Below are 23936 nucleotides of genomic sequence, written 5' to 3'. Positions count from 1 at the left end.
TAAAAATTACATTGGAGAGGTATAGACACCATAAAAAGGAAATCCAAGGCATTCTCATTTGTTTCAGTCATAAGGACTCTTTGTACGGATGGTGTAATGGTTAGCATTACTGCCTCGAGTCACAGCACTGACGTCTAGGGATCGATTCCCACCATGGCCTTAACTTTGTGGAGTTTGTATATTCTCCCCGTGCTTGCGTGGTTTCCTCCCACAATCCAAAAATATACTGGCAGGCTAATTGGCTCCTAACAATATTAACCCTAGAATGTCTGTGTGTGCGTGTACATGTGGTAGGGAATATAGATTGTAAGCTCTACTAGGGCAGGGACTGATGTGAATGTTCAAATATTCTCTGTAAAGCGCTGCAGATTAGGTGTGTGCTATAAAAATAACTTAATAAATAAATAAGGCAGAACAACAAATGGTTGCCCCTAGCATGCCCTTTTCAGTCACTTAATTCACATCTAAAATTCACCTAGTATTGAAAGTTGCACCACACTAACAAAATGTTACTTACTCAAAAAGACATGACTACCACTTTCCTTTTGACAGAAGTAGCCCTAATGTAACGGAGAAATTAGTCTATTTATGAAGAGGGGGTGATAGAAAATTATCAATTAAACAAAAAAAAAATCTCTGCTAGAACAGCGAACTTGTGTCAATAGCAATATGGAAGATTCAAAGGAAAGAATAGTGACTATTTACTTCTCTTAGAAATATATCAAGGATGTAATCAGTGCTGAACATATGATCGGTTTTCAAAACAGCAATAAAAGCCTTAGATATCGGTTCATGGTTGTATTCAATGAGTCTTGTATATTATTGAAATCCAGCTAACGAACTACACGACACCCAGAGATATAGGCTTACTAAAGCCTAGTGCATACTACTGTATATGTTGCATGTCTTTTTGGGTTGAAATGCACAGTTTGTTCAGGTTTCAAAATAGTCAGTAAAAGTTCATTTTCAAACTGTATATATTAAGAACAGTGCCCCCCCCCCCACCCCCGAAAAAATAAAGTCTACTTTTTTTTTTTTGTTAATATTAGTATAGTAACACATTTAAGAAAGGTATTGGGAGGCCGCAATCTCCCAAACAAATGCATCCTATTTTGCGGAATGGTGACTATAAACCTGCAAGTGTATCATATTTACCTTTTACCTATTCTTCTGGAAGGTCCAGGAGACTCACAATTATTTGGTTAGTCCCTGAAAACCTTTAAGAGTGGGTAGATCTTCAGCATCCTGCCCACTTCCTATATTAGCCCTGCCAGCTCGTCATATTTTTTTGGAATGTCCAAATTACGTGAGATACCAGACCCTGACCACTGAGATGTCATCTACATCTAATTCCCAGGAGAGGGTAAATGAAAAATCGGCTAGTACGAAGCCTATGGTTTTCTTAAAGCATCCAACACCGCCCCGCTGTGCAGGGAGGAGGCAGCACCATCTGAGCAGGGGGCTGATGAGCCGTGGAGACCTGCTCACCCCCCGCCAGCTGCTTCGCAAAGGGCAGCTCTTATCACAAGAGCTGCCCTTTGCAATACTAATCGCATACGTAAGAGCATATTCGATTAGTATCGCTGCGGTAGCCGGCAGAGTAGGGCAGTAAGGGGCAGCAGAGGATGGTGCAGGTAAAAAACTACATGTCTCAGACACCAAAACTCTAAAAAGGGGCAAATTTACTAAAGCTTCTAAAAATTAAAAGAGGTGATGTTGCCCATAGCAACCACAGACTATAGATGGGCCAAATGGTTCTTTTCTGATGCCAAACTCTATGTTTCTATGTAATACACATTTGCCATTCATGAAGAAGTTGGACATAAGTAAAACAGAGGAGTCAGAGTTGAAGCTTTTGTGCACCGACATTACAGCACTGGATGAAACGAATGAAAATATAGGGATTGCAAGTTAAACCCTTTCTCTGCAGCATCCCTTGTGTGCAGGGTGTGTCAACACTGCATACATATAATTCAAGTAACCCCATAGTGGCCAATGCTGTAGCCCAAAATCAATGGCAAAGTAGAACAGCAGTTATTTGATTTGTGTTTGTCCCTGTGAATAGTGTGCAATGTTATCGGAGACTGGTGAAGGTGCACTACACGCTGACAGCTGAGTCTACAATGCTGCGGCTGCTACCAGCAGTGGCGGATTAAGGTCTGTGGAGGCCCTGGACAACAAAATTGTGGGGGCCCCCACAGACACCCCCCCGTTCCACCCCCAGACAATCCCCCCCCCCCCCCCCAGGCGAGGCTGGTACGGTATCTGGTCAGGCGTGTAAAGGGTCTCTGCAGTGGTCTGGGCAGTCAGCGGCAGCGCCGGGCCGGGGTCCCTGTAGTGTATGAGAAGTCAGCGTCTGGGTACTTGCAGCAGATGGGAACTAGTAGCGGTATTAGTTCCCAACAGCCGCAAGGACCCCGCCGCTGACTTCTTATTCGCGGCAGGGATCCCGGCCGTCACTGACTGCCCAGACTGCTGCAAGGACCCCCTGCGCTGCCCAAGCACAGGGTGACCGGAGCCCCACACTGGCAGAAGTGCTGGTGTGGGGGCCCCGGGGCGACCGCCCCCGTCACCCCGTACTTAATCCGCCACTGGCTACCGGAGAGGACAAGCCCACTAAAAAAGATCCAAATGTCGAGTTCTCTGTCCCTGATTACACCTTCTGACAAACTCTCACATAATTTATATAGTATGATAGAATACGTGGGTTGTAAAGAAATAAAAATGAATCTGTCTTCAGCATCAACTGAGGTACAGGTTAAGACAGGACTGGTTTTCTTGTTATAATTACAAAGTATGCATAAATATCTTTGACAGCCAATTATATACTGTTTTGGTCATGTTTTGTTTGCACTGTACTTTAATATACTTTAAGAAGCACTGTGGGCCCCTTGTGGTGCCCTATAAAAAGGTTGATTATTATCATTATTATTATTATTATTATTATTATTATTATTATTATTATTATTATTATTATTATTATTATGTTGAAAGTGATAATTCTAATAATTCAACTTAGCTCCAAAAAGAATAACTGAAAGAAATGAAAGACAAAGAATACAATAAAAACACAAAACAACGAATACAGAAATCTCTCAGCTTAAATCCTCACATAGGGGAAGATTTATTATAGTTGCACTTAGCGCGCCGCTATAATACTTCCTGCTTCACCTCATTAGCGAGGCGAAGCATGAGGGGAGACCGACAAGATGTACTAACATCTTGCCTGCCGAAGCGGGGGAGCGCTAACTCCCCCCTCCGGCGATGCCTCCTCCAGCTGACGGGCCTTCCCCCAGGCCGCCTGGACTGGACTGGGCATGCACGGGCTCTCACTACTCATGCAAGATCCCCATCGCAGTTTAGAGCCAGCAGCAGGGACAGCACGGTCCCTTCTGTGAGCATAGGGCATCACCACCTGCAGCTGTCGAAGTTGATAGATGCAAGGGGCGGAACGGTCATACATTGGGTAGGAGGCATCCGCGCAGTATAAAATATCGTTCCTGCACTATGCCTCCTGCCCCGCACATTAGACACCTGCACAGCGGGTGTCATAGAACAGGGGAAGCGCCATCCCTTGCCATAATGCACGGGGATAGCACATATACCCCTGATTGACAGGTAATAAATCTACCCCATAGAGATTATTTTTCAGGAAGCATATTAAACACCATGAAATGCTTAGAATTCAAAGGATGATTATCTTATCAGACAGAAAGGTTCTACACTTTATTAAGTACATCAAAAATATTTTAAATAACATAAATAAGAGCAGAAAAACGTCAGAGCCTTACAGCAGAAACAAGCAATTAACTACATCTCCCATAGAACAGACAAATCAGGATCAAGGAGTGTGCATGACAAAGTAACAGCATTTGTAAGCTTTCTCCTCAGATCAATATCACTGAAGGCTATCGGCAAAATAAGATGAAAATATCTCATGAGACTCGTACTGTATGCTAGCGTGCAATCAGACAATCCCTTCTCCTGATGGAGCTAAAAAGAAACCATTAAATCGACATATTCATGCAACAACCCTGGTTTTGGTGGGCATTTTTATTTGAGCAGACCAGCAGGCCACACAGCATTTTGCATGGCAAATGGCTGCTATATAAAAAAAAAGGTAATTGTGTAGTTTCACGGCAGCACCTAACGCTATGCTGTCAGCGTAGCCCAACGGCAGCCTAGCGTAGATAGCGTAGTGCCCCAGCGGCAGCCCTGCGTAGTCAGCGTAGTGTTCCCATCAGGCAACGCAGTCACTGTACGGTCCCCACAAGCTGCAGCTCTGTCCCTGGCAAGCCTAGTGAGAGCCTCTCACACAGCGTCGGTAACAGCCAGATCCCCTGTGCTGGCGGATGCCGGCAGAGGTGCTGGCAGATGCCGGCAGAGGTGATCGTGCGGGTGCCAGCGGAGAGGCACTCCATCTGCCTGAGACGCACGGGCGTCTCAGTAATTTGTGCGGCAGGGTACGGCAAGCCTGCCCGTGTCCGCTTCAGGGAGACAGTCAGGGTTAGGGGTTCAGTTGTGTGTGCATCTCATGTACAAAGGGGGGGGGGGGTGCAGGTGCATCTCATGCACAATAAAGGATGCATTTGCCAGTGTTCCATGTTACATACTGGAAAATGCCTCCATTTCATACCCCCACTATCCACGTCAGCCCGAAGCATGGCGAGCGCAGCGAGCCCCACAAGGGGACGCGGGACACGTCCTCCCGACCTGTTCACCTGTTCATACCCCCACTATCCAGGTCAGGGTGGAGTTGACTTTATAAAGTGAGCCACCGAGAGTGGCGAGCGCAGCGAGCCCCGCGAGGGGATGCACAAAACAAGCCCGAAGCATAAAATCAACTCCACGCTGGCGTGGAGAGTGGGGGTATGAACAGGTCAGGAGGACGCTTACCGCATACCCTCACAGGGCTCACTGCGCTCCGGACTGCCATCGATAGTGGGGGTGTTTCAGGAACACATTCAAACCGGTCATGTCATCCATCTGAAACAATAATGATGACACTTGTTAACTGTCAAATGGATTTTACTGACAAAGAATAAAAACAATGAGCAATGTTAAATAATAGCGTAGAACAACAAGTCCAAGAAAGGTGTAAAACACTTATTCCTCCGGCACAGCAGCCCCTCCAGATGCAGCTGATGTCGACGTAGCTGAGTCATCCTTGGTGTCAGCTGCTTTGTTGGCAATTGGGACAAGTCAGTGCATGTAATATGTGCAGGAAACTGTCCTCCGTCCCTAGGGTTTTGCGCCACATGAATTCCTGCAAGTATGAGTCCAGGTACTGGCGTGCAGTGACTCTCTGCCTCTTATTCCTCCACTTGCAGGAGCCCCAGAGCCTCTCGATATTTGTCTGGGTCCACAAAGTTTTAATGGTGGTTGATGCGCATGTGGTGGTACCCCGCCTGCTCAAGTTATTGCATATTGTACGTATGCCAACAGTCTGAGTAGATGGTGATACCTGGCTCAATGTGTGCTTCGATGGCAGACATTAGGGTCCAGGCATCACTGCTGGCCACTGGTGTGATGAATTAGTCACTAGTGTCACGTGATATCCCAACAAAGAGCCAATGCTCTGGTAGGACACGTCCAACATGGCTTTTGCGTTGGACTTTCGTCCACCTCTACAATTTTCCCAGGTCCACCAATCAGGCGTTGGGGTTGTGCCATGAGATCAATTGTACATGCCTCTTACATCAGGTTGTTGTACAATATGGCAGTTTTGTTGGATATTTTGAGGTGCCGCTCACAAAACTCCTCGGCCCACGAAAAAATTAAGTGCAGAAGGGTCAGAAAGGATAGGTGACATCCATGAAACCAATTTGCCCCATGGAGACTAACCTTCTTCCTGCAGCCTCTTATGTGGCAGCGCCACATACACTCCTTCACTTTAAGCGCCATAGGATGGCCATTGACACAGCTCTGTGTCTCTGCCAGTAAGTGGTGCTGCTGAAAAAAAACAAATCACTGACTCGGTCTGTGGCAGGTTAAAAATAGTGAATGGTTCGGCAACCATAACCCACACAATGTAATAAGCGGTGACACATCGCTGAATGACTACGCTAGCCGCGAACGTACTGACTAAGCTGACAGGGACGCTGATGACACTGAATACGATCAGCCGCTGGCTGCGGGAACACAATGCTGATAGGGACACTACGCTGACTACGGAAGTACCAAAAAAAAACATTAATTGCTTAAAACATTTAAAAAAAAAAAAAAAACAGAAGTGTCACCAATTGCTACTCTTTAGTAAACAAACCCTCACATCCATCGGTGGTTGGAAAATTACAAATTGTTACACTGTACATATCCTTTATTTAACACAAGATAAGATTGGTAGGGCACAAGGTTGTTGTTTTTATATGAATACAATAGGTTAAGAACACTTAAAATATATTCAACGAGTTAAAAACCCATCAGGTTGGGACCAGAGGCTTTCTGAAAGGTCAGGTAAAGCCCAGCATTTGCATCTTATGCCACCATGCTAGTCAAGTAATTAAGTTGCCCACACCCCAGAGTGTACTCGGAAAGAGTTTTTAGCACAGCTGGCAACCTTGGGAATAATTAGAATAGGAGGTCACATCCTCAAAATGTGGAAAAGCAGATGATCTACAAACTGCACTATAAAGTACAAAACTCCTGTAATTGAGACGAGTGACTGGATTTGCAGCTCAGCTGAGCTAGACTGCACTGAACCAGATGGAAATGCACTAAATCGAACTCAACACAACTGGACTATTTGCAGACAATATCTCCAACACATACTCCAGGAAGCACAGACACAAGCGGATAGCACAGCCACTCAGGTGGTTGAATTTATAGGGCATAATATTAGTTGATTATTGGATAACTTTGTATTGTTTGATTTGCAGAGTTCTCTTTATTTGTATGTACAGTATGATCTAAATTAAGGTAAACACATTTAATATTACATGTATGCAAGACCAGATAGTGCCCATGAGATTACAAACTTTCTTTATTCACTGTACCTCCTGATGTTGGGAAAACAAATAGATTATTGCTACTGCATGTACAATTTTATATTACATTGCAACTTTTAACTCAAATACATGCAAGTCCTTACCAGGTACCAGTTAAAAGTAGGAGTTACATTTGCAGAAAAATAGCCCTTGATCTCTGGACAAGTCAAAGTAGCTCCGGACCTCAAATAGAACTTTTCTACCTCCACTTCCTTGGCACTGGAAACACAGGAATTGTGGTCTTTTCTCAGCACTTCCAATGGAAAAGCTACTTTAAAGCAGTAAGTGCTGTTCCTGAAAATAAAATATATTTGTGTAAGACGACTCTGGCACCATATATTTCTCTTCACTTTCAACTGGAACATTGAAACATGGTTTAATGACGTTTACAGGCTACAGTATGAAAGCAATATATTCTCACCGGTACCTTGAAGATTAAAAAAGGAATATGAAATCAATAAAAACCTGTACAAGCTTATCAAGATTGCAATAACAATTCTTTTTATTGTATTTTCAGAAAGTGTGTAATGTCGAAATTGTATAAAAAACCTGCATTATACTTCACTCAAGGGACGGAAACAAACCATTTCTTACAAAATGCATGAAAACTAGGATTCCTTATGGATATCTGTAGTTTGGAAATATACTGTAAAGGTTTATATTAGTAACTATACGATGGGGAGAAAGCATAATTCCAGAATGGTAAAGGTCCACATAGGCCCAAGGATAGTTCCAGATTAACATGTGCTGAAGTCATTAGCCCAGTTCTGTGTTTATTTGTGGGACAGCGGCACACACTCGAGTTTGCACAAATAGGTCAGACTACAGCAGTAGAACCAGCCGCAAAGAAACAGAGGTCCGTATGTGTCTGCAGCATTGAAGACCCCAAGCTGAGGTGGCTACCCCCGAACTTTGGACTCCTTTTATGAAAATCCATTTGCCTAATTTTTATGGTATTTCCACCGTGTCTGATGTATGTGAATACATTTTTATCATTTTGGAAAGTCCGTGGCCCTTTTTATTGAGGACTGAAAGATACCTTTCAAGGAACGCAGGACAGAATTTTAATGTGAGTGCTGCGAGGAAGCTGCCCAAGCTATTGAAATCAGTGTGCTGTTATGTCTGAGAATGCTGCCATTCTCCAACAGAACAGCTCTAGGAGCTCCATCCCAGCACTATGCGCAGCACACAGATTTAATTCAACACCAATAAAAACCTAAATAGCTTTTGCGATCTACAATGGTGGTGCACAGGTAAAAAGGAGCATTGTATAATGCTTTACTGCATAGGGGACTGTTTTGATGACTGATTTTTTATATGTTCCTACAGTACTTTCCTTTCCAGCTATAAGGAAACTTTCTGTTCAAGTAATAACCTCCAATTAATATGATCATGCTAGACAAAGAACTATGTCTTTAGGCTGATATCAGTCCAAGAGACCACTTACCTCAACATGCAGGTGTAATTCCCTGTGTCATTGAGGAGAACTGGCCGAAACCAGAGTATGTCCTTATCTTTGCTGATCCTGTTATCTGGAAGACGAATGTTTATTGGCTCTTCAAGATCCTTCCCTTGGCCTGTCCAATACCACATTAATGTAAGGCCTGTGGAATGTGCCGTACTATAGTTATGATTCAGGTAGCCCTCAAAGACAGGGCATCTTAAGCGAACAGTTTCTCCATCATAAACTTGGGTCAGCCTCCTGGTGTCTAGCCCCCAGTCATCATAGCGCTCTAGAAAACAAATTAATGATTCGATTAGCATTCCTTTTCTCTAATTATTCGACAAACTATATGTAAATTAAGCAAATAAAGCTACATGTACAGATTTGCCCTTCTACCCCTATCCCTTGTTCCATATGACACAATATGCATTGTGTGATTCCGGGGAATTGGTTTTTCGGCACTTTTACATATAGTTACGTACGATCATTTTTGTAGAGAAGGGATTGTTATAAAATAGGCTGCAAAGGGTGTTAGCCTACAAGAGGGGGAAGTCAGGATTAGGTTACAAGAGAAGTGGGTTAGGGGGAAGGTAAGGGTTACAATATTAACCAATGCAGGATGAAGCTTTATTTATTTTGACAAGCAGCATCCTATCTGAATCCCGTATCTGACCCACCAAAAACATATTATACCTAAATGACTAAATACTGTACCACACGTCGACAACTGTTTGAATAGAAGAGCTTTTAGTGACATTTCAAATAATTAAAAATCAAAGAATACACAATTTGCATTGCGAAGAACACAAAAAAATATTTTATGTAAATAAAACCATATTTGGTATGTGAAAATCTAGATGTTTGTATTGATATTACCAAAAAATAAAAACATTTTATGGATAGCCTAATAAATGAATGCTTGTGCACCAAATACACTTTAATGTAGAGAAATGCTATCCCAATATACCAAACTTGTAAGTTGTTGTAACTTAAGCCGGGTACACAGACATTACACAATATCATCCATTAACAATACCGATGGAACGCCTTGACAAAAGAGTACGTACACATTAAATGATATTGTTAACATTATTGTTCAGTGGCCACATAAAGGAGCAGGCTGTCATTGACTATATACTGTAATATGGATTTTACTGCATGTACAAACAGAAGGGGTTTATAATGAAACCCAGGAGCATACATTATTAACTATATGATTCGTACACATCAATATGCACAACACTATATTGTTATCATTCATATTGAATCTAATGTGTGCCCAAGCTTTATTTACACTTTATTGAAAACTTTTATGGATGTTTACACAGATGCAGTGGGGTCATTAATGACTCATGAATTGCAAAATATATAATTACTCCTTAACCCACAATTGTAATTACTGGTTAATGTCACAAATGACCTGCTTTTAGCAAAGTTCTTTGCTTCCTTTTCTCTGCTATACCTACTGGACCTTTCTGTTGCTTTGACACTGTGGATTATTTTGTGATCCGCCACACCCTCCAGCACTGTTTTGACTTGGTCACCTCTTACGTCACTAACCGCTCCTTCTCAGTGTCTGCATCTGTCTCTCTCTCACCCAGTTTCATGTCAGAGTTCCCCAGGTCTCTGTCCCCTTCTCCCTTGTACAGTTCTTCCTTGGGTATGCTCATAAGCTATTTTGGTCTTTAATACCACCTCTATACCGATGACAAGCAAGTAAACCTCCACTGACCTCTCCCACTCTGTACAGGTGCCTCTCTGCCTACTTCTGAATGTCTGAGCATCCACCGAAGCTCATCATTGACTAAACTGATCTCATCATATTTCCTTCACCATCTTCCCAGTTCCCCAACTCTGCTGCTTGGTTGTCACAGCCCCAACCTTATCCGGTCACTTGATCCGGCCTGGTGGTGGCACTGTGCTGACATTTCTCACCCTGTATCTTGCCACCAGTCAGTCCTAGACACAAAGGTAGTTTGAGACACAGCTGCCCTCAACCCCACCCCTATGCCACCCTAACAGCATAGTCATCATATAGAAGTAGGTCATCACTATCAGACAATACCCTTGCTGCTATGGATATGCTGGATCATCGAGCATGTCCGTCCAATTCGATATTTTAAAAATTGTTATGTCGGCCGCATCTGCCCTGCCGTGGCCTATTGATAAACAATTTCTTCAGTTCCTTCATATGTAAGGCAATGGAAAAGTGACTCAGGACAAAACTCTTTGAGATATCTCAGTATATGCTTGTCTTTGCCTTTCATGCTGACCGGCATTTTATCTGCATGTGTGTACCCAGCATAAAGGTGCATATACACTGGGTGTTTTTGCCCAGGGTGTATGGTGAGAGATGATGGGGAAAAATAGCTGTGATGAAAAATGCTCAGTGCATACACACTGAGCGGTTTTCACCCATTTAGGCGATTCTCCCGTTATGGAAAGCTGTCCACTCCACCGCTCCACTGTTGGTAAAACCAGCAGATGAGCGGTCGGCCCAGTGATGAAGCGGGAGCGCGCAGCATCGCTCACCACTGGCCCTTACACCCTGGTCGGGTTCCAAGCTGAAAGTTGCACAATTCAAGTAAACTGAGCTGCTTTCAGATCAAAGTCGCCCAGTGCGTATGGGCCTTACCTATCTGCATGCTACATTTCTCCCTCCTGCAGTAAAACATAGTTTTGCCTGGGTGCAATCACTTCCTCTTCTTTCCTTTATTCCAAACTCAGAATTAGGCTAATTGAGAATTCATTATGTTTAGTATAAGTGTTGTATACTGTAGGTTTGTTTTTTGTATGTATTTTTTTCAACAAATGGTCAGTGGCAATAATGACAGTAAACTAATATATTTTTTGCTGTATATTTAAAAAAAAATGCAATTTTATGAACAAGCAGAAGAGATCTGTTCCTGGCTGTCCATGAATAGTGTTAGCAGAATGAGGTCTTGGGACTGGCAATTATTACATTCCACTATGCACCATTGACAGGTTTCCATTATACGCTTTCCTCAGTGACTGACAAAGACAGAAACATAAATGCCCTTTATTTGGAAGTTGAATCAGTCTAAACATTTCATTGCTGCTAAACCTCTGGGTGTCACAGTTTAAACGATTTGCTTAACCCTTTGAGTGCCAAGTGAATTTGTCAATATAGGTGTGAAAATTGGCAAGCAATCATTTCTATTCATCATAATGACTTGTAATCTTTCCATTATATAGGAAATACAGAGGGGTATTCAATCCTGGGCGCTATTTGTGACAGGGGAAATAGCGCCCGCCGCTTATTCACTGCTGCTGTTTCCACGAGCATTGAAAGCGGAGTTGTACAAAACAGATCTGACATTTAAACCAGTCGGATCTGTTTTGTCCAAAATGGCCATGGATTGTCTAATTCACAAAAGAATTTCATCAATCTATGCCAATTTTCACCAACACGCCCCCTTTTCAACAGTTAGAACATTGAATTTCACATGTTAACCAGCTGTCGGGCTGTGCTAGAACGGCCCGGGGTTCCCACTGTCAAGACCTTCTGACAGTCGGAATCCCAGATTGAATACCGCCCATAATCTTTTTTTAAAACATTTTTATTTGAATTTTTGTGCCGCTGGCATTTTTAATGGATATTTTTGCACATCTCTCTCAGATGTGGGCACTCAAAGGATTAATCTGTAGCACAGTTTTCTATAGGATAGCCCGGTTTCAATGACAAAGCTAATGATCACATAAATGTTACTTTACTTCTAGGTGGTATTTTTTACATTTGCATTACCACTTAGCCTTGCAAAAAAATTTTGATATCTTGGAATTTAGCAATTTCTTAGTTAGAGATATCTATCTATCTATCTATCTATCTATCTGAAAGGCGCTGAGGCGGTGAAACGAGTCAGTGTCCCTGCCCACTTTGCACTTTATGGACTGATCCGGACCAGCCTCAAAACACCACTTGGATCCTACCAATTGTACCAAAGGATTCCAAAACCAATCTGTTTGACCACAGTTGCAGTGTACTCCCTTACTTCAGGATGGTGATTCGGCCTAGCCCATTTAGCCCTTGAGTCCCTGGGAGGAACAAGATACACCATGGTCTTCAACTAAAGTGGATGGTAACAGCAATCCTACTTATTGCACTTGCACTTTATGTGGACCTCTGAGGCATACTAGGAATGGACAGTTACTCCATTTTCCATATGTAGGGCTTACTACATCATAGTAGTATGATGGCATATCTGAGGCATACTAGGAATGGACAGTTACTCCATTTTCCATACGTAGGGGCTTACATGCATCATAATACCAGCATTTCCCTAAAAAAGGTCATTCATTGTATTAATAAAATGTTCTTATTTTAATTTAAAATCAGTCCAATCTCCATGTAATTTTTTTATTTGGTTTTAATTGTTAGTCAGCGCTGATTTTCTTCCTTTTGTTTGTAGAATTGTAGTTGAGGCCCAACTAGCCTGACACATTTAGAAACTGCCAGTCATCCAGCCCACATCAATGCGCCACCTCCCCCTTTTCCCCTGTAAAGGGGAATACCGATTTTCCATTCTTATATGTGCATTTTTTCTGGTCTAACAAGTAATACCCAGTGTTATAACAGTAACACATGCATCCGTGAGGGATAGGCCAACAAGCAAGCATGTGGATTGGGTACCTATGGCTTAGACACCACCCTTGGAAGTTTTAATATTTCTTTTTCATTAGTATTAGATAGGAAATGCCCATAAAGTGAGACAATACAGAGACTTTGTAATCAGTTTTATTTTATTTTTTTTCAAAACAAAATATAGGTTCAGTATCTTTTGACCAGAGGAATTTTGGATAATGGATGATTCCATATTTTGGAATATTTTTATATTTGAATGGAGGTACTTTGCATTTATGATATATAAAACACATCAAACACATGAAATACACACAAATATATTTTATTTGTGCATGAAACCAACTTTCTGTATTATCTCAGGCATCTCATTGTCTTGTACATATTTAGTGCTAGTTACATAACATGCCCCCCAGTAGTGCCAGTTTCATATAATTTCCCCAGTAGTGCTGTTACATATCATGTCCCCAGTAGTGCCAGTTACATATCATTTCCCCAGTAGTGCTTTAAACAAAAAATATTATATTTTTCTCACTTTCTGGAATGTATGGTTTTCGGAATAAGTTGGATAATGCATATTTGGATAAGGGATACTCAACCTGTATATACATTTTGGAGACTATGGTTTTCGGAATAATTTGGATAACTGATATTTGGATAAGGGATAATCAACCTGTACTACCAAATTGAAAAAAAATAAATAAAAAAATCTAGTGTTCTAAAGTGGTACTAACAAAAAAAATAAAAAAATAAACACATACACTTTAAATCTTGTTGCATTATCTCTTGCTGGATAGTAATAGTAATATCTTTTCCTGACTATAATTTACTTCCTCCCTTTTAAGACAGGATAACTAAATTTATAACTAGCCTATACAGAGTCACAAATATCTGGTCAGAGATCATTTTATATTGTAATATGTTTCTCAAAATAGATCAACTACAGATGTAGAACCGCTTATTCAGCTTACCTATGGCGGTTGTACCGCAAGTCCGCCATGGCACAATGTATGTATACATTTTAACAGGTTGGCGATTAGCGGTGGTGTTGCCAGATGAGTGCAATACCAGTGATCATCTACCAGATTACTTTTTTAATCTTCACTGCGCATGCATGAAATGTGTGTTGCAGCATGTGCATGAAGTGACTACAGTATTAAAAAGCTCTGTAGTGCAGGAACTGCTTTGTTACTACTGTACTGTACAGTAATGGCTACAGCTACAGTATAAGTGATATCTCTATAAGTATAATGGGGAGACATCAAAGCTCCTCCTTAAGTTCCTGGATGCCAAAACACTGTTTAGCCTCTTTCTACAGTATTTCCTATTTGCGGTACTCTGTAGTAATGTGCTAGGTGGACAATTGGAGGGGACCCTACATATGGTTTCTTGCCGCTTCCCTCACTGATTTCATATAAAACTACCACCAAGAGTCTCCTCTTTCATATGGTACCAGTCTCAAGTCTCTAGGACACATAGAACTGGAGATATCCGGGTGCAAAAGAGACACATTTTTCCGTAACTGTGCGTAATGCATAGTACTAAACATTACATGGCATGCTCTATGGTCCTTGTGCATGGACTTGCACAAAAAGGCTTTTATAAAAAACAGTTTTTTTTCTGTTTGTCTAGTTTTATTAAATGAAACAATGCCAGGGGAGGAGGAGAAAAAAGAAAAAAACTCTGGGTGGGGGCACCCTTATATCACAGGTCAAAGTTTGTATGAATTATTTAAGATTTTACTTTTATTAGTTATGCTCTAAAAATACTATATGCTGGTTCTTGTACCTGGTTAATTTTAAAAATTAGTCTATATTTTATTAAATATAATTAGTCTATATTTTATTAAACATAAGGTTCGTAAATGTTTCAATTAAGAAAAAATTATAACAATAGAAAACATTGTTCCTAGCACCTCCAGAGAGTTTTTTCCTATTTGAGTAATAAGTAGCACTTGCGTATTCAATAGCACTGCTTTAGATTATTTATATAATGTAAAACTTTTGAAAATATTCTAATAAAAAAAAAAAGTTTGACACTGTAGTCGAACACGGGTTTCCAGTGTGCAGAGCGGCACAGTTATCCACTACCCTACGCCACCTGGTGATGTATATAGTCCGTAGAGTGCTCCTATTCAGAGGCAGCCATAGCGCTGTTGGAGAAACCGGAGTCGTGGGAGACACTCCCAATTATCACTGTTTTGGAGCCGAGAGTCTCATTCTGTAGTATACTGTGTAAGCTAAACTGCCTGTCTAGCGGACAATATCGTGGACAAGACGCCTTATCTGTATGCCAAATGAGTTGAGTGCAGCTTTGTACTACTGCAATCTGCTCTAAACATATGGTCAGTGCCGCCTGGTAAATTGGAAGAGGGCTGATTTATTGAGAGCCTCTGCTCCTTCTTATATTGGGTTCATTCATTACCAGGGGTGGAAGGGGTTAAGGCAAATGTAACCTATTCAGCATGTACAGGAGGGTTAATGATGTTATTATACAGAGGGTGTTAGTTCTCATACACAAGTTTATATATATGTAACGCATTCATAAATCTGCTTCCTTGCAACCTTTGTTCATTCAAGTTTAGTGCCATATCTTAGGTTGCTAGAGTTGTTTAAATAGCTCTGGTTTAAACTTTAAGCAGATGTATCACACATACAGTACATGGGGCTGTTGCCAGTGTTGAGATTCTACGTGAGATATATTGTGTAGTGCAGAAATTAAAACTACTCATCTATAGAGCACTAATATAGACAGGTTCCCTTCTCTGTATGCCAAATAGATTAAGTGCAATTTAGGGTTCCTGCACTGTGCTCCGAACACGCGGTCAATGCCGTCTGATGTGTTTGGAGAGGGCTGATTTAGTGAGAGCCTCTACTCCTTCCTTTAGCCGACTCGACACATGAGATTAGCACTGGGTCATTTGAATGATTAAATAGTGTTCATTGACATAATTCTTAATCTATTTGGCACAATATTTTTATATGTGCAATGTGATAAGGTGCAGCTTTAGGTTACTGCACTGTGCTCTGAGCAAGCAGTCAATGCCGTCTGATGTGTTTGGAGAGGGTTGATTTATTGAAAGCCTCTACTCCTCCTTACTGCTGACTCAGCACATAAGGTTAGCGCTGGGTCACTTAAATGGTTTAATCGTATTCATTGACAAAATTAATTATCACAGTACACACACACACACACACCAATTATACTAGAACACAGCAGAAGTACAGTTGTACAGTACAGGTGGAGACGCAGCGATGTTCACGGGCATGAGACGCACAAGCGTCTTATTCTGTAGTATACTGTGTAAGTGCGCTCCAATCTGCAAATGGTGGGGTTCCATTGGTACAGTATATCAATCCGCCGCTAGATTGGTGGAGCATTAGCCTCCTAGCGCTGGTGCTTTGTATTGCATGGTGCGCATCTACGCCCCAAGGCGGACAGGAGCACAAGAAGAAAAGCTATTGAAAAAAAAAGTGCTATTGAACTCCATATTATTTTACAATAGGCATAGGGTTTTCAAATTATTTTGCACTGGGACCCCAAAAGTGTTCACTGTGGGATGGCACTCCATAGCTAATGTGAACGGTTTTGGGCTGCAGGGTTCCCCGTAGGAGATGTAATTGGTGAGCCAGAGTGGTAAAAAAATCTGGAGGTTGGTCCGGTCACTGAAGGACATTTTTAAGTGCTAAATAGCAGCAGGACTGTAATGTGCGCTCTCCTTCATCCACGAACATCTTTTCTCACGAGGCATAATAGGAACGGACCTGAACAAAGAGCAGACATTCTAAATATATGGTACCATATGGACTGTCCTACATTATCTGCTCTCTGCACTCAGTTTGCTTATATAAGAAACCTCTCCATTTTATCATGTTTTTAATTCATTGCCATTCTTTTCATGTCATATGAATTATGTTTTAAACTTTATTAAAAACATGTTTTCATAATACATATAATAATTGGCACCTCCATTGTTTGAATAACACTATTCTAAGTTTATTGTATAGCGCAGTTTTTACTTCCCCTTTTTTGTATATCCAAGGATCACTGATTTAGAGATTAGAGAAATCATCAGCCTAAAGGGCCCCACACACAGCACAATTTTCAGGCATTTTCTGAGCGATTTTAACAAATCACTCAAAATCCCTGAAAACGCATTCAAATCGCTGTGTGTGTATAGCCCACACAGCGATTTACATGCGCGCCCCTGCCGTTCTGAATCTGCCCAGGATTCAGAATGGACCTGCCTGTCAATCTAGAGCAGTCGCTCAGAAGCTCCTGCTCATCTGTGGCCACGGATGTGAGCAGGGCCTTCTGAGCGACGCTGGACGTCGCCCTGTAGTCCCACAACGCCGCCCTGTTGACCTGCTGGACGCCGCTGCTGTAGCCTGTCCTGAGGCAGGGATGAGCCATTGAGGGCTGCGGTGCCTGGCGCACATCTCTGAGGACTCAGCGCTAGCGGCCACCATGGCTCAGGAGAAGTAAAACAAATGTTGCCAAGCAACAATACCGGGCGCTGGTGTGGGGTGCGTATGCGAAGCAGCTACTTAAAGGGGTGAGTGATCCCTTAGAGGGTAGATACAAAAAAAGGAAAGAAAGTAGCGCTGATAACACCAATGAACATTCACAATATTTAATAACAAAAATTTAAGAACAAATAACAGTAAAAACCACAGGATCCGTTCCTATAAATGCCACCGCCAATAATGATAAGCTCCACTATATCCAAAGGAAGATATGTAATAGGCACCAGTTAGTGGTATGCTGGTAGTGGATGGATTGAATAGTTACCACAGTTGCCACAGTTGGATCACCAGGAGGAATTGTTCCATTCGGAGTACATAACAGCACTATCTCTCCAAAGTAGGTGAAGGTGCCAGAGTCCAATGGAAATTAAATAAATGGAGTATGTGGTTGTTGTGCAAGTGGTGGCTGGTCCGGATCCAGTGAAATAAAAGTGCTGGGTGCAATGTCCAGGGCTCCTGACGCGTTTCCCTGCAACTAGGTGCAGCTTTGGCTCAGGAGAAGATGGAGCTGGAGGTCCCGGGCCATGGGAGCCTGAGGAGGTCTAACAGCGCACCTGTCAAAATATTTGATGGCCTCGGCACCGGCAGCGGGCTCAGCGCGCCATGTAGGCAGCACAACGTGTGAGCTGTCGCTGCTGTTAGCGTCAGTGAGTGGTCAGCCATGTACTGGCATGATCCCCTCTGTCTGACCACATCTCTCTTCTTTACCTTCTGTTATGTCTTGGCCTTACCCTCCCTGTTCCCTATATTCTGTTCCTGTCATCCATATCTCCTGCCCCTTCTGTCCGGGTCCTGTCACCTTTGTCCTGTTTCTGCCACCACTCTATCCAGTCCCCTCTGTTCTGGCAAGGCTCTGTCACTCCTATCCTTTCCTTTCTCCCTCTGTCTAAGTCAAATAACTCTGTCCTGGCCCCACTGTACTGTCCTTGTCATATCAGTACTAGCCCTTCACCCCACTCCTGGCCCTGTCTCTCCTGGTCCTGCCACCTCTATGATTGCCCCTCTGTCCTGGTCCTGTCTCTGTGACCTTTGTTATTATTCTGTCCCTTTCGCCTCTGTCTTGGCACTGTCCATATCACTATGTGTCATTTCCCTTTGTCTTCTCCTCTCTGTTATATTCACCATTGTTCTGTCCCTGTCACCTCTGTACTGTAGGCTAGAAACGTAAGAGGTTTCTAATAAATGATAAGTCCCACCAGAGCAACTCTATGTAAAAATGATTCTCTGGATTATTATAGCAAGGACAGCTATAGTACACTACTGTGTGATGTAATGTAAATAAAGGATACTACTGTGTGATTTAGTGTGAATAAAGAACACTACTGTGTGAAATAATGTTACTGTGCAATGTAATGTGAATAAAGGACATTACTGTGTGATTTAATAGGAATTGGCCGTATTTTGTGGCTATGCCCCTTTCCCATTAAGATACACACTTTTTAATCTAACCCTGTTTTGCATGGGGCACACCAAAATGTCTTGTTATGGCATTAGGTCTTTGTTCAGAATTTCAATATTGGGGCTAATTCAGGTTGGATCGCATACAGTGGTGGCTCCAGACATGGGGAGTCACACCAATTGGCAATTGGTGTGGCTCCCCTATTTGTATTTTGGACTGTGCTGCAGCCACTCATCTGGAGTGGCGATTGATCGCATAGGGGATCCAACTCACATTATGCCCAATGCCTGGCTTCTGCATGAGTGCAGGACCTGTTCTGAACATGCGCAGGGCAGTTCCTGCAGTCACAGCACAGAATAGCGATTGCCCCAGTTTTTTCAGGAGTGGTCAGGCTAAGGATTGTGCACCAAGGCAGTTTCCTTGACTCGCAAGTCGTGCTCTGATAGGTAAACTGAGTAAGGGCCCTACACACAGCACAATTTTCAGGCATTTTCTGAGCGATTTTAACAAGTCACTCTGAATCCCTGAAAACGCATTGCAGGTACATGCGTGACGTATTTGTACCCAAGACACTATTCACATAAAACCTGCCACGGGCTGTACCTGAAGTGAGTAGCTGTAGCCTGCAGTGTGCCCATGCTGTACGGCAAGTCCATTGCTGTAACCTGCAGTGTGCCCATGTTGCCACTTTGCCATCAATGACAGGTGACACTCCCCCAGGCTTTATTCCAACCCCTTATTTACATGTGAATACTTTTTTTTTATTCCCCTAAAGTTTCTGTGAGAGATTTGAAATCTCTCATGCTGAATCTGCCATTATGAATCTCTGGCACAAATCTGTGTGTGTGGCTCATTATCTGAAAAATTTAGTTTAAGGGAAATCTCTCATGATGAATCTCCCATTATGAATCTCTGGCACAAATCTCTGCAGATGTAGGGCCCTTAACAGTGGACATGGAGTCGCAAACCCATACTGAGATGGTAGCGACCCACTTTGGGGTCAGGATGCACAGTTTAAGAGCTTAGAGCTGATGAAATAGAAAATACAGAAAATGTAATATAGATTAAAAAGCAAATGTAAACACTAAAGCATATTTCTATCCGTTTTAATAACACTGAACTGCAATCTACACTAAGAGCAAATGGACTACTTCAGAAAACTGTTTGGATCACTCCAAGGAACACTAATACCGCTTTTCAGATCACACCTAATTACCAGGTTCATGCCAGCTTGTTGCTGGTTCGACCCGGTAATTGGTGCTGAAGGGGCTTACCAGGCAGCAAACCAGCATTATGAACCGGATTGCTGTGCAGGGTGAACGGGTTAAATCGGGTTGAGTGACCCAGTTCCCGTTCACACTGATGGAGGAGGCAGTGCTTGGAGCACTGCCAAGTGCTGCCTCCTCCCTCTTCCCCGATTATGATGCTCAGCCACACCCCCGCATGACGTCAGCGAACTGGCAATATTGCTGGGTTGCTGAAGGGGCCTAATTGGGACACATTGGGACTAAACCGTTTCAAAGTTATGATGCAACCCTGTATTTTTCGATGTGAATGCAGATGGAACAAAAACTGTTGTTTGATGGATTGCCTTTTGCGAATGGATCTGCGAGTGCATCGCTGTTTTGAAAGGGAGGTTCATTTTTTCTATCTGGGCGGCAACTTCTTGATCTCAGGCAATTACATTTTCTACACCTACTGATCCCACACTGAGTTAGCTCCCTAGACCTAATAAGGTCCACTGGACATAAAAAGTAGCAGTGCTTTGGTGCAATGTGAATAAAATTACTATAGAATGAAAAGAATATGGCAGTGATAGATCGCACCTCAAATAAATAGAATATCTACCTATAAAGGATTATCCTTTGTTACCACCATCTTTTTTTTATAGGCATACAAGTCAGACAAGTTCTTTACAAGAGCTGTGAGAACATACTTGCCAGTACTATTCATTGCTTTAAAACAAGCTAATTCACTGGGGGGACTTTTATATAGTTCCATAGATCTCTGCTATACCAGAAAGAAATCAATATATATTTGGCTCTCTCCTAAGGATTAATTAGTTTGGGACTTTGTGTTCAGTTTCATGTTGAAATTATTGATCTACATTAACCTGTTCCACAAACGACTACTTCATTTTATTGATGAGCACTTACCTATATTTTATGTTGTTTAAGATCTAGAATAAATAGTTAGCTTTTATATACAGTACTTATACTGGTTTCAGCTCTTGTGATTATTTCAAGTCGATCCTAGCACTGCCAAACGTCTTCCCTCTCTAAAACATACTGTAGCGTTTCATGGATAGAGTATTATACATTTTTAGAATGTAATCTAAACTAAACTAAACCTCACTGACCGCATCAAATCCAAACGTCAGAACAGTACTGTATCTACAGAATGTTGTGACAGCTACTCACTATTTTAATGCCCCAGGTTACAATTTATAGGATATACAGTAATGTGACCTACAGTATGCTTATTACTAGCATTACAGAGGCTTCTGGGCACAAATGAGTGCATTTGAAAGGAACTATAACAAGCTATTCTTGAGAATCACCATTCCGTCCTTTTTATCTGCACCAGATGAGCCTCGCCCAATACGTACTAATGAATACAAGAGGTTTGCAAGTTTTTTTTTCTACAGAAAGGATGCACAATTTAGCTGTAAAATAAATTTTCATCCAACATTGCAGATTTAGCTAGAAATGTCCGCTAACTTGAAAAAAAAATGTTTCCAAAATTAATCTGAGCCATCGCTGCTTTTAAGATATTTGGTAAAGTCTAGATTCAAATTTAATTCAGCTTTGGGATAGGATATACATGATGGTACAGATACCAGGGAGAACAATATGGAATATTTTACTGAGCTATACAAACAGCTCCTCATATCCTGTGAGACTCTAAAAAAAAAAAAAAAGAGAAAGGTGGCAGCGTTGGCTGAATGATAACAAGACGGTATAATATATATTTAATATGTAAAAATAAATAAACACTATCAATATATACCACAATAAAAATTAGTATTGTTGAAACATAATAAATATAAAATAAAATAAAATATAGAACTGTATTTATAATATGTAATATATATTGATATGGAATAACACAGATGCAACTGGATAAATATATTAGAACTGTGTTATTCAATATCAATATACAGCTCCATCTTTTATTTTATTATGTTTCAATAATACAAATTTTATTGTGGTATATATTGATAGTGTTTATTTTGTTTTTTCTTACAAATTAAATATATATTTTTACTGTTGAACCATCTTATTATCATTCAGCCACCTCTCTCTCTCTCTTTTATTTGAATATATATTTTTTTGGCGGAGTGACTACCCCATGCCAGCTGCTGCTAATTGCGCAACACACAAATCTTTCTCTTACTCCTGTGAGACTCTGCTAGGTTTGGGCACCTTTTTTGACAAAAATGCATCTCATTCAAAACAGGATGCGAGTAGGACATACCAGGAGACTGAGCTGATTACTTTGTTCTGAGACAGTTGTATATGTGTGAATCTGCATTTGAAATTCTTCAATGCAGTGGCTGCTGCTCTCTTCCATGTCAAGTTCCATTGCACTTCAAATACAGACACAGTATCACATAACAATCAGCATTAGTCTCCTGATGTGTCCTAGTCACATTGCAATTAAGATGTATTTCGTGAAAAAAAAAGGGATGCTCAACACTAGTGGAGTTGCATAGTGTCAGCTCACTCATGCCATGCATCACCCGCTGTGTGATGTACTGAGGCTAGATGTAGGAGGACACATTTGTACATATCTAAGTTAAAGTCAAATAAATTAGTGTTGACTATACACATTTCAGACCAGGTACAGATATGTCTTACATTTTTGCTGCAGTTACACCAAAGAGCCCTCTTGGCAAGCGAGGTTGTACGAGAATTTTCTAATGTCGGACGTCTTTTGCTGAGAAACACTTAGTTGCAACACAATGCAGCTAGGATGCACCAGAAGACTCTAATGTTTAATTAGATATATAAAACTTCTATACACTAAACTCACACATCTGTATATTGTAGGCATGGTTGTGTGGCAGAATGTTTGTTTGATACAAGATTCTGGAATCCCAACTACCACTGGAAGACCGGCACTGAAATCCCAACATCAATCAGGATACAAGCACTAGAAATATGTCAGCATGTCGAAAATAAGTACAGGAAGGTACCAGGTTAGGTTTAGGCAATAAAGGGGGGGGGGCTTATGGCCAGGCTGCAAGGAAAAGGTGTAGGCACTTAAAAGGTGTGGCTAGGGCTGGGCTGTGGGGTGGGTCCATTTTAGGTTGCAGGATATGGATATTAGGTTTTGGAAGTAACCGGGTGGGTTAGGGACAGACTGCATGTGGGGTAGGGTTAAGCTAAAGGTAGGGAGGGTTAATGTGGGCAGGGGGAAGTTATGTATACTTACCTGATCCTTATTGAGATTGCTTTCTTTGGGATGTTGGCATCGGTATTCTGACTGCAGGCATGTATATATCCTGTGGGGCATTCTAGCGTGGCTTAAGGGTGTAAAAGGGACTATGTACCATACCGTCATAATTGTGTATAATACCCTTTCCAGACATACGGCAAAATCCCGGGATTTTGCACGTGCACAATCCTGGTACTAGGGTATGTCTGAAAGCCTCTACCCAGGATTTTGGTCCTCTAAAATACCGGGTCCTGCGCACCTGCAATGGGTAATGGGATAAAATCCCGGGTAGTATGTCTGAAAGGGGTATTGGGTAACTTTATTGTTGCAAAAGTATTGTGTGTAGAAAATAATTAATTGGAGGTACTGATGTGTGGCATAATGTGTGGATTTTTTAGAGGCATATTATGAATTGGGACACCGATATGTAGCATATTCTATGCAGGGACTCACAAGAGTTGCAGGTCCACCAACGGATTTATACCTCTTCCACAAAATTGCAACTAATAGAAAAAAAATCCACAGCCATGTAATCTGGGCT

General features: G+C 41.7%; 1 protein-coding gene across 5 annotated transcripts in view; it reads right to left on the bottom strand.

Moving 5' to 3' along the window:
• Nucleotides 1-23936, bottom strand: part of IL1RAP (interleukin 1 receptor accessory protein) — a 195574-nt gene that overhangs the window by 39694 nt on the left and 131944 nt on the right. For all 5 annotated transcript variants that reach the window (XM_083177546.1, XM_083177542.1, XM_083177543.1 and 2 more), the window contains 2 exons: nucleotides 8434-8719; nucleotides 7091-7280 (listed from right to left, as the gene is read on the bottom strand). In XM_083177546.1, the coding sequence (XP_083033672.1) occupies nucleotides 7091-7280; nucleotides 8434-8719 (476 nt within the window). The remainder of the gene's footprint in view (nucleotides 1-7090; nucleotides 7281-8433; nucleotides 8720-23936) is intronic.

The sequence above is a fragment of the Crinia signifera genome, chromosome 3 (genome assembly GCF_055691185.1).
Source record: "Crinia signifera chromosome 3, ASM5569118v1, whole genome shotgun sequence".
Lineage (NCBI taxonomy): Eukaryota > Metazoa > Chordata > Amphibia > Anura > Myobatrachidae > Crinia > Crinia signifera.
This window is presented reverse-complemented; position numbering and strand designations above follow the sequence as displayed.